At 49.6% G+C, this 12,627-nt stretch overlaps 1 protein-coding gene across 1 annotated transcript in view; it reads left to right on the forward strand.

The window, feature by feature from the left end:
- Positions 1-12,627, forward strand: part of fndc4a (fibronectin type III domain containing 4a) — a gene marked incomplete at its 3' end in the record, with an annotated part of 199,307 nt that overhangs the window by 65,131 nt on the left and 121,549 nt on the right. Inside the window, exon 3 of the mRNA XM_084314153.1 lies at positions 989-1,193. Coding sequence (XP_084170279.1) covers positions 989-1,193 — 205 coding nt within the window. The remainder of the gene's footprint in view (positions 1-988; positions 1,194-12,627) is intronic.

The raw sequence follows: 12,627 nt of genomic DNA on the forward strand, positions 1-12,627 counted from the left end.
CGCTGTTTTAAGTGAGCATGGTCTATTGAATTGATTGATTGATTGATTGCTAATTTTATTACTGTACCCCTGGTTTCCAACTGGTTAAGTTTAGGCTAAAAGAAATAAATAAAAAAATAGGGCGAAGAAAACGTTTTTTTCCTATAGGGCAAAGAAAACGTTTTAATAAATTTTCAATCAATCATTCCAATAATACACAGTTGGATGTGTTAGTTGGTTGGATGCACTTCAAGCTGCTTCCACATGAGGCAACTTCTCTCAATCATTCCAATAATACACAGTTGGATGTGTTAGTTTGGTTGGATGCACTTCAAGCTGCTTCCACATGGAGTTGTGGGAACTACTTTTTCTGGCGGATGGTTTTTTCAATAAATCTTCGATTAATGTGTGTTTATTGTATAGAAATAAGGTTGGATGAATCTGGCAGTTGTATAAAAGCTTTACACCACGTGCAGTCGTGATTTGTGACCAATAAACCATGCCTAGGGGGGTCTAACGACCCTCGGCTGCGCCTCGGGCCTAACAACCACCCCTAGGCATGGTTTATTGGTCACAAACCACTCCTGCGTGTGATGTAATGCTTAAATATGCTGATCAACCCCCCTCCCCCAGTAAGGACTATACTGGAGATATTGTGTTTATCTGATGCTTCTTCTTAACCCTTTCACTACCACACTACCAAAGGGTTAACCCTTTCACTGTGACACTACAGAAGGTTAACCCTTTCACTACCACACTACAGACGGTTAACCCTTTCACTACCACACTACAGACGGTTAACCGTATGTAGTGTGGTAGTAAAAGGGTTAACCTTCTGCAGTGTGGTAGTGAAAGAGTTAAGAATGTGTATGAGAAGCTTGCCAAATAAATTCAATCAATCAGAGGCAGGACGGTCACACACAACGCTTCAACCCTAACCTCCTTCTGACCCCCAGAGGCAGGACGGTCACACGCAGCACTTCAACCCTAACCTCCTTCTGACCCCCAGAGGCAGGACGGTCACATGCAGCGCTTCATCCGGGAAGTGAACACCACCAGCCTGGCCTGTGTGCTCTGGGACCTGGAGGAGGAGACGGACTACACCATCCAGGTCCAGTCCATCGGCCTGTACGGGGAGAGCCAGGCCAGCGAGAAGGTCCACTTCTGTACCCTGAAGAAGTCAGACCATTTCCCCACCAACAGCTCCAACCAAGGTACTGTAGGCGTTCAAAACAAAACTCTTTAGTTCCAGTGCAGTGGTAGAGTAGGTAAAACACTGTAAACACATGACATTACTGTTCTACTGTGACATATTGTATATGTATATTTCTCATATCAACATAACAACCATCGTTTTTTAAACATCAAAATTCAAATAAAATATTTGTTATACAGTATAGGTTTCCAAGATGAAAGTAAGAGGAATGCTTTTTCATTGTGTATTAGTTTGTGTGGGGCTGCACAAAATGATGAATGTGTAGATTAATGTATGTATTTTATATACATACTGTATAATATACTGTATATACTTTTTTTCAAATAGAAATAAAACCATTTGTAAGACCTTTTTAAATGGTTAATAATAAGAAGAACATGGGATTCAGGCAGACGAGATACACAGGAACTGCTGTGCCAGCGTGATTCTGGTGTTTGATGTCAGGATCTATAGCACGTTTTTTCTTGCATCAGGAACGATAGCAGAAACGCAGGTATCAGCCATCAAGAATTCAATCTAACATTATCTAATCTGACGTTAGACATATCCACCTGACGGGAAGTGAAATCGGCTTGGTTAACCCTTTGTCGTGTGGCAGTGAAAGGGTTAACCTTATCTAGTGTGGTAGTGAAAGGGTTAACCATTTTGGTAGTGTGTTAGTGAAAGGGTTAATGGTATGTAGTGTGGTAGTGAAAGGGTTAACGATAGGTTATGTATATAACCTAGTTATATGAGTACTGGCTAATATATGTGTATTAAAAGACGGAGCTGTCTTTTATTGTATTATAATAATTATTAATATTAAAAATAAATTAAGAAAGGCATTCTTATTCCAGCATGCATTAATGACACTAACGGGCAACAGCAAAACAGTGGTTAATGGTCTTTATTAGTGTTTGCGGTGTCCAGGCAGCAATGGTCTTTTAGGAAGTTAATAGATATAATATCCGACAGTGTACAACACCCTCGGTTTAGTCCATTCTTCCACATTTCATGGGGGTGTCCATTACCGTATATGGTTAATCGGGGCGGTTTTGGTATGCAAATACGTGAAAGTGTGCACGAGCCTCGGCGCAGGGCCAAGGTGATATTTATCATGACAGTTGTGCGTAGAACCTGCGTATGCACGTGTGGTAAATCCTGTTTCTTTTGTGCGTGCACGCATTCTAAATTCTCTGCTTACGTGTGGAAATAGAACATTTTCTACGTCACGTTGATGAATGAGGGCCCAGGACAGCCTGGGAAACGTCCACCTCTTAGAGGGACGTTTACCCAAACATCCTGCCCCTGGCGCAATATACAACTCACAACAAGCAGCATTTACTAACACCAGCGATAATGCCTAGTGGCGTAAGTCCTACCTTGTGCGAGGTAGCTCGATAGCTACACCTCACACGCTGTGCCTCTGTCTGCTGTCAACAAGACAAGGAGACTACAGAACTCGACGCTGAGATGCATCGAAAATGCATCCCGCTGCAGAGTCGCAGAACCGCCAGAACATGCCACGAAGATTTCAGGGGTAGGCAAATCTTCGGTAAGCACTCGAACCTAATTTCTCTAAACTTTTCATATCAACTAGTTGCATAGGGCGTCTTGCATCCGCTATGATGGAAACGAAAATAGAGGAAGAGTGAGTGGTGGCCATGCCCAGTACTAAGTAGCACGCCACTAGGGGTGGGGCCTGGCAGGTGAGGGGTGTATTTTGGTTTTATTCGTTGATTGAGTACAATAGGTACATGAGATGAGGTATATCTCGGTATGGCTTAAGAGCGGGACGCGATGCAAGTACGATATATAACCTTCTGTATTGTGGTAGTGAAAGGGTTAACCATTTTGTAGTGTGGTAGTGAAAGGGTTAACCATTTTGTATTGTGGTAGTGAAATGGTTAACCATTTGGTAGTGTGGTAGTGAAAGGGTTAACCGTATGTAGTGTGGTAGTGAAAGGGTTAACCATTTGGTAGTGTGGTAGTGAAAGGGTTAACCTTCTGTAGTGTGGTAGTGAAAGGGTTAACCATTTGGTAGTGTGGAAATGAAATGGTTAACCATTTGGTAGTGTGGTAGTGAAAGGGTTAACCATTTGGTAGTGTGGTTGTTACAAAGGGTCAGATTAAACCGAATATATATATTTATTACTTGAGATATATTGTATAATATTTGTATATCGTCTGATATCCCTTGTATATTCTTTGTACATATACACGGAATATCCCTTTACCTAGGTACAGGCCAGACCATAATATTCGTTCTCCTATTGGACAGCGACCCCTAGGCGCCAACGGCCATACCCCCAATGTCGAGTTCAAAGCCACCGCTAAGACATGTCTCAACATGCCCAGGTTTGCGCAGTAATACGAGACAGAACTGAGGTTGGCACTAGATTATTCACCTTACGTATAAATACGGCGCAGGTGGATACAGCAGTAGTCTTAACCCAACAAGTTGAAGCCTTCACCACGATACAACGTGCCGTGAAGTGGGCCCCTTTTGCCCCTAAATAGAGCCTTGAGAACCGTGTGCGAATTGATAGCTAAAGTGTCAGAGTTTAACGCTGTATCGTCGAGTTCGACTTATTCTATTGTAAAGTAATAGTCTATTATGTATAGTGTATCGTGCGGCTACCGTTCTACAGTGACCAGCATTACCACCGGTTCGTCGTACCGAGCTAGTGCACTTATCCAGGCTGGGCGGCCTAACCTCGTGCCGCCATCCGAGGAGTCCTAGACGAGAACCGTGTGGATATGTACACCGGAGAACCTACACCGACGAATGCAGAGCCTTTTCCGGCTGGATTATATTGCTTTGGTACTGTGGCTGCTGGAGCAGAGAACCGTCTACCCCACTGCTGTGTGGGATCTACCTTGTGAGGAGCACCGTCGAGCCCGCCTCTAGGACCCACAGAGGCTGGCTAGCTTTCATCCATGCTGCCATGCATACCGGAGTATAGCTGTTGCTTTGTCTACGGACCAAAGGATTATTGCACCGTCTCCTGTATCTGGAGTCTCTTTATTCCTCGTTGACCCAGACTTTGCTCCCGACAATTCCTCTCCCCTGCTGGCTTACAACCGGAGGGAACCCCCTTAGTATCTCCAGCTGACTACGAGTGTGCCTTATATAATTCTTATGCTACAGGTGGTATTAATTATACCCATCGTAATATGCTCATGGACTTACGCTCTTGACCTACTTAAGTGTTCTTCGCCATATAAGCGCAATTCATAATTCTCAATATTGTAACCTACTATTGCTGCTCTGCTAATAAATACTTCTAAATATGACTTTCTTTGTTAAGCCGTATTATTGTGTGGGTGTTCACCATATATACCGTGTACTGTATGGCCAGTAATTAAAGTACATAACTAAGTAGTGGTTTAATGATACCATACTCTCAATACAGTCATGGAATTGTACCCCTCAGTTACAATTGGTCCTTTGAGCCGGAGGAATATCAGTGTAATATCTAAATATAATATTGATATTAACCATGGCCAGCGGTGAACACTCCACAAACGGCTCTCCTAAGCTAGAACGCCCGCAGCGCAGACGTCAGCCACCTCCTTACCTAGAGGACTACGCTGCCAGTCTAATACCTAGCTTTATACAGACGTTAAATGCGGGAAAAGCGGATAGTATAAGCATGTCAAACCCTACCGACCAGGCGACCTTGTCAGTAGAGACCCTAGTGGGTTCTAACGTAACTGACCAAGCTCACGGGGGGGACCAGGAGGGACATGACATGACTATACCCCCCGACAACGTCAACGGGACGGTCCCCGGAGAGCTCCAGGATGGAGAAAGCGCTCCAGGGACGGAACCCGACCCACTACCAGAGGAGAAGCGCGCCCAGGAGATGGACCTCCTTGGGGCGCGCCGGGAGAACGGATCTCCAACGAGCACTGTCAGAAGCCGATCACCTCCATCAGTGTCTTCCCCCAGCGAGGCGGACAAGATGCTGGCGCAGGCATTCATCGCCACCCTGGCAGCCTCCACTGAACGCGATCGACTCCAAGCACATTTCATTCCAAGCGAAATGAAATCGGCAAGAGTTATTCCTCTCCACAAAAAGGGAAACAAATTGGAACCGGGTAACTACAGACCCATTTCCATCCTGGGCGTTCTATCAAAAACCATTGAGAGGCTAGTATATGAGCAAATAGACGGGTATTTCTCCACTAATAACATCATGTACAAATACCAATCTGGTTTCAGGAGGTCCCACTCCACAGACACCTGCCTGCTGTTCCTCACAGATTACATCAGGAAAGAGGTAGACGAGGGAAAGTTCTGTGGAATGGTAATGTTAGACCTCCAGAAGGCATTTGATTCAGTGGATCACAACATCTTGTTAATGAAGCTTAGGGCCCTAGGCTTTAATGAGGCAGCTCAGAAATTAATTGGTTCCTACCTAACAGGGAGACAACAGGTGGTAGATATAAACGGAGTACTCTCCAGTCCTCGGACAGTAGAGTGCGGGGTCCCACAAGGGAGTGTTTTGGGTCCGCTCCTCTTTCTACTGTATATAAATGACCTGAAAGCAGCTTGCTCATGTGACCTTTTTTTATACGCAGATGACTCAGCCCTACTAGTGTCTCACAAAGACAAAAAAGTGGTTGAGCAGACATTGAGTGCAGAACTAGAGAAGGTTAGCGACTGGCTAGGCCACAACAAGCTGTCCCTCCACGTGGGGAAGACTGAGTCAATTTTATTCGGGTCAAAGGTCAGGCTCAGAAAATCGCCAGGTTTTAACATTAGAATAGGAGATACTGTTCTCACAGACAAAACATCTGTGAAATATCTCGGTTGCGTCCTGGAAAACAGCTTATCAGGGGAAAGCATGGCTCACCAAGCACTTACAAAGATAAATAACAGGACTAGATACCTAGCCAGAATCTCAAATTTTTTAGATCAGTCAGCGATGAAGATTCTTGCTGGAGCTCTCATACAGTGTCACTATGACTATGCGTGTGGCTCCTGGTACAACAGTGCCCCCAAAAGTCAGAAAATAAAACTACAGACATCACAAAACAAGCTAATCAGGGTAATACTAAGGCTACCTGCTCGAACCCACCTTGACCCATCTCACTTTGAGGTCATGAGATGGCTTAAGGTGGAAGACAGAGTAAACCAGATAGGGATGTGCCTAGTTCACAGAATAGTGCATGGGGTAGTGCCAGTGTACTTTAACAATTACTTCAACCGAATCAGAGACACCCATGCTTACCAAACAAGGCGCAGCTCAACTGACTTTGTGCCAGTCAGATTCAGGAGCTGTATGGGGAAGGAGTCATTTTTATATTCAGCAGCTGTCTATTGGAATAGTCTGCCCAGTGAACTGAAAACCATAGACAGTGCCGTTAGATTCAAGTCCAGCCTGAAGACATGGCTCAAAAGGGACTATACCTAGACACTTAGCTTAAGGCACCCTTGCATGTTGTATGAGTCTGTATGTATATAAATGTTAAATGGTATATGTGATGTGTTGTGATGTCACGTTTTGTATGATGCATGTGTTAAGCATCACATTCCCCCACCCCCCTACAAGGACCACAATGGAAATAAGCTCTGAGCTTTTTTGTGTTACATCCTTGGCAGTATATCCCGACTGTGCTCTTCTGTCACATGTTTATTTTTTTATATTGTCAAATAAAGTCATTCATTCATTCACAGACGCTTAGCGAGCGCGAACATTCTTCCATGGAACAAGAGCGCCTCCGGGCACAACAGCTAAGTGAGCGCGAACACTCTACCATGGAAAGAGAACGCCTGCAGGCTCAACAACTGAGTGAGCGCAAACAATCTGCAGACCAAAGAGAGCGCCTTCACGCGCAACTCCAAGCGCAAGCCCTTAGTGAACGCGAACACTCTGCGACCCAGCGAGAGCGCTTCCAGGCGCAGCAAAGGAGTGAAGACGACCGCATACGCCTGGAGACCAGACGCCTCCAGACGGAAGAGAATATTGAAAGAGACCGCGCCGATGCCCAGCGCGCCGCCGCCGATGCACAGCGCGACGCCGCCAATGCACAGCGCGACGCAGCCCAAGCCCAGCGCGAAGCAGAGCGCGACCTCGCTCACATCAAGCGCGAAGCAGAGCGCGACCGACTACAAGCGCAGATAATGGAGCAATTGATTGCCAGGGCGACACCCCCTCCCTCCGCACGGAGCTCCAGGGCATCGTCAAGACAAGGGTCTAGGGCACCTTCCCCTACCCGACCAAGCGACCCGGAGCCCGGCCAACAGAAAGAGCCTATCCACGTCTCCGAACCCCCTCCCCGACCGGTCCATGCGAGACCCAGCAACCGGGAAGAACCGGCCTATGCCACCGAGAGACTGAATAGACGACTTCAAGATCTAGAAGACCTAGCAGAGGAAGAGGAAGAGGAGGAAAGTCAAGCCCACCAGCAGCATCGTACTCCACAGGACCAGGAGGTCCAGTACAGCCCAGACTTTACCCCCGAGGCCCTGCGTTACAGACCCCCGACTCAACTCAAGGGTGAGTTTGACGCACCGCCAGCCCCGAGGAACAGCACCTGGGTACCCGGGCTTTGGTACCCACCAAGTACCAGCCCACGACGACACGTACGGGGAGACTCGCCCAAGAGGCCTCTCCCCCAACGCTCACCGATGTGCCAGCCATCCATGGCATCGTACCTTGGCACACCGACGTTCCCGGATTTTACACACGAGGACAGAGCACAGTACACGGAACTACGGATGTGCTTAGAGACTATGATGTCCGACATCCCCGATGAGACGTACAAATATGCTATCCTCCTCAAGCACCTGAAGGTGCCCAGAGCGCATAATATAGCGCTGGCATATTCGAACTCAAGTACCCCATACACCGCGGCTCTAGTAGCCCTTGACAAACGCTATGGACGCATATGGGACTACGTGATACAAGAGATAAGGAATATTGACCGTCTCCCCCCAGCCACAGACAATCGCTCATTGGATGACCTCTCTATCAAGGTACAATCCCTGGTAGGGATGCTGGGGGCACAAAAGGAAAAGGGTAGACACGAACTGTACGCTAACTCTAATGTAGAAAGGATATTAGAGAAGCTTCCTCCCGCCCGACAAGAGCGCTTCAGGCGGCAAAGAGACCACCGTGATCCCAACGGTCCCGAGCCATCCCTCCTAGACCTGGCCGACTTCCTCGCGAGAGAAGTCAGCAGCCTACGACTGGATACGTTCGTGCGGAGTGGACCAAGCCCCAGAGATGGACCTCGGAGATCCAACGATAACCGCAGGCTGGTGACCGTCATGCACCAAGCCGAATCAGTACCGCGGAACAAGAACCACAACACCGCCTCGACAAAAGAGAAGTGGAAGATTGTATGCCAGTACTGCGAGAAAGAACATTGGCTGTCACAATGTGACACTTTCAAGAAGATGACCGCAGACGAGGTGAGTCAATGGATAAAGTCCAACCGCCGCTGTTACCGCTGTGCGCGCAGCCATATGGCAGCCGAGTGCCGCTTGAAGAAGAGGTGCAGCCGGTGTGACGGCGCCCACTTGGACGTCTTGCATGACAGCAACAGGAAGAAACCCGCACCCCCAAGCAGCACCAGAGTAAGCGTCATGTATATTGACCCCGCCAGAAGCGGGAGCTCCCGAGTGCTCTTGAAGGTGGTCCGAGTGACATTAAGCTACGAGGACAAGGTCATGGACACTTACGCCATCCTTGACGACGGGTCAGAAAAGACTCTCCTCCTCGCATCCGCTGCAGCCCAGCTGGGTCTGCGGGGGAGCGAAGAAACGATGACGATTCGTACTATAAGAAGAGACCTGAAGACAATAAAGGGTGAGAACGTCTCCTTCACTATCGCAGCAAGCGGGCAGCCAGAGAGGCGGTATAGGATCACTAACGCTTTCACCAGCCAAGACATAGGCCTGTCGCGGTACACCTACCCCATCTCCAAGCTGATGGAAAAATACGTGCACCTGCGTCAACTACCTATACCGCCCATCGACGGCGCCACCCCGACCCTGCTCATAGGATCCGACCACGCACACCTCATCGTCCCGACGGACCGGGTCCACATTGGGCCCAGAGGCTGTCCAGCAGCAGTCGAGACCCGCCTAGGATGGACACTACAAGGCCCCCTCTCCAGGTCTCCCAACCGACCAGCAGCCACTCGCTGCCTCCACTCCAGAGTGACAGAAGAAGACACCACCCTCTTACAGCACGTCGAGAGGCTATGGACACTAGAGACAATGCCCTTTAAGAACGAAAAGAAACACATTCGTTCCAAGGAAGACATTTATGCCATAGCCCTCCTCGAGCAGGGGACAAAGAGAGTCAAAGTCAATGGAGTGATGAGATACGCAACTCCACTCTTGAGGCGAGAGCGTATGCCCACCTTCCACGCCTCAAAAGAAGCGACGGAGCGATATCTACTGAACACCGAGCGGCGCCTAGCCAGAGACCCCGCTCAAGCCACTGTGTACCGCGCTGAGATTGACAAGCTAATCACAGCGGGACACATAAAGAGAATTGACATTCAAGAGGCCGATCAGACGACCGAATCATGGTACGTGCCCCACCACAAGGTCCACCACAACGGCAAGGATCGTATTGTGTTTAACTGCAGCTACCAGATCGGATTACAAAATCTGAATAAAGAGCTCTTGCCCGGCCCAACACTCGGCCCCTCTCTACTAGGCGTGTTGCTACGTTTCCGCCAGAACAAGGTGGCCATCAGCGGCGACATCAAAGGGATGTTCCTGCAGGTGCGACTAGTGGAAGAGGACAAGCCCCTGCTGCGGTTCTTATGGAGAGAGAGGATCGGGGATGAGCAACCATCCATCTATCAATGGGAAGTCCTCCCTTTCGGAACCACATGCAGCCCATGCTGTGCTACGTTCGCACTGCAAAAACATGTCGCAGAGGACCCAGCAGCTGACGAGGAGGTCCGACAAAGTGTAGAGAAGAGTTTCTACGTGGACAACTGTCTGCAAAGCGTCTCGACGCCAGAAGAGGCCGAGGCCCTCCTACTCAAGCTCCGCGCCTCCCTGATCAAAGGCGGCTTTGATCTCCGGCAGTGGGCCAGCAGCGACCCTCAAGTACTGCGCAGCCTCTCCCCAGAGGACAAGGCAGCAAGCAGCGAGACCTGGATGGCGACCATCCCAGGTGAAGCCCAAGAAATGACATTAGGACTAGTCTGGCGCTTCAAAACAGACTCGCTCCATTATAGACACACACCCCTGACCAAGGAGCAGGGAAGGTCGATTTCACTACCGACCACCAGACGGAGTGTATACAGAACACTCGCCAGACAATATGACCCGTTGGGATGTATTCTACCTTACACCACCAGGGCAAAGATGATTGTACGAGAGCTGTGGGACAAGGACCAGGGCTGGGACGACCCCATACCCGACCACCTTGCTTCCACATGGAGAGAGTGGGAAACAGAACTCAGCTCGCTCCCAGGTGTCAACATACGCCGCAGCTACTTCCCACCCACAGTGCGGCTGGAGACGTGTCAGATGGACCTGCACGTCTTCAGCGACGCCTCCGAAGTAGCCTATGGTTCGGTGGCCTACTTGCGGGCCCGAGAGGAGGGAGGAGAAATACATACCGCCTTCATCCTGGCTCGTTCAAGAATAGCCCCCCGCAAGCAACAATCGATCCCGCGTCTAGAGCTCTGCGCAGCCCTAGTAGGAGCGCAACTCGCCACGTTAATCCAACGTGAACTCACCATTCCGGTGCAAAGAACAATCCTGTGGTCAGACTCCATGACCGTACTCACATGGATCCAGTCCGATTCGTGTAGATACAAGGTCTTCGTGGGAGTCAGAATCACAGAGATCCAAGATTTAACAGAATCAGCATGCTGGAGGTACGTGGACACAAAACAGAACCCAGCAGACGCCATCACACGGGGAATGTCCCTGGATGACCTCACACGTCACAATCTCTATAGTGACGGTCCCGAGTTCCTCAAGCTCCCGGAAGAAGAGTGGCCTAACCCCACCCCACGGGAGGCTAGTCAAGAGGAGGCAGAGATGAAGAAATCTATGTTCTGTGGGTTGACGCACACACCAGTCCCCACAGACCCCAACATAGACGACTGCCCCACCCTTGAGAGTGCGCAGTTAAAGACATTCCTGTGGCACCACCCTGAGGTTCCCTCCACTACTGACATTAATGCAGCTAATTACGAAGAAGCAGAACTCCTTCTGCTACAGCGAGCCCAAAGAGACTCGTTCCCCGACGAGCTAGACTGTCTGCAGGGATCAAAGCCAGTCCCGTCAGACAGCAGACTGCTCCACTTGGCCCCTGAGCGCGACGCCCATGATCTCATCAGAGTGGGTGGTCGTCTGAGAAGGGCCCCGGACTTAACGGATGACGTCAAGTTCCCGATAGTTCTCAACAGCCGACACAAGGTCACAGAGCTCATCATAAAGAAATACGACGAGGACGTGCACCACGCTGGGGCAGAGAGAGTCTTCGCTGAGATCAGACGTCGCTATTGGATACTGCAAGGAAGAGAAGCAGTACGACGCTTCCAGCGGACCTGTCTAGACTGTCGCAAGTGGCGAGCACAGCCCAGTATACCCAGGATGGCTGACCTACCCCCCTGTCGCCTCCGACTCGGCGACAAGCCCTTTCACTCCACCGGTATGGACTGCTTCGGCCCGCTGTATGTGAAGAAAGGAAGAGGGACGGAGAAGCGGTGGGGTATTGTATTCAAATGCATGACCACCCGAGCGATACACATAGAACTCCTTCCAACCATGAGTACGGACTCATTCCTTATGGCCTTCCGGAGATTCACAGCACGGAAAGGAAAACCGTCTATATTATTGTCTGATCACGGGACAAACTTCAAAGGCGGAGAAAGAGAGCTGAGAGAGAGCTTCCAAGCTATGGGCCCAGAACTTAAGACCCACCTCGCTCCCTCTCAGATTGATTTCCAGTTTAACCCCCCGAATGCCCCTCACTTCGGGGGAACCTGGGAACGAGAAGTACGTTCAATAAAGACAGCCCTGTACGCCGTGCTTAGGGCCCAGACCGTGGCGGAAGAAGTCCTCACGACAGTCCTCACGGAAATCGAGGGAGTATTGAACTCAAAGCCCCTCGGTTACGTCTCAAGTGATGTAGCAGATGTCGACCCAGTCACCCCCAACACTCTCTTTATGGCGCGGCTGGACCCCGCGCTCCCACAGACAGTGTACAGACCTGAGGAAGCGAACGGCCGAAGAATGTGGAGGTACAGTCAAGTATTAGCTGACAAGTTTTGGAACAGTTTCCTCCTCCACTATCTACCGTCTCTACAGACCCGCCAGAAATGGGTAAAAGAAAGAGACAATTTGACGGAGGACACAGTCGTCATGATTATAGACCAGTCACTACCCCGAGCTATGTGGCCGGCCGGCCGCGTAAGCAAAGTGATCACTGGTGCCGACAGAAAGGTCAGAGCGGCAG

Source organism: Notolepis coatsorum (genome assembly GCF_963971535.1).
Source record: "Notolepis coatsorum genome assembly, chromosome: 5".
In the NCBI taxonomy this organism is placed as follows: Eukaryota; Metazoa; Chordata; class Actinopteri; order Aulopiformes; family Paralepididae; genus Notolepis; species Notolepis coatsorum.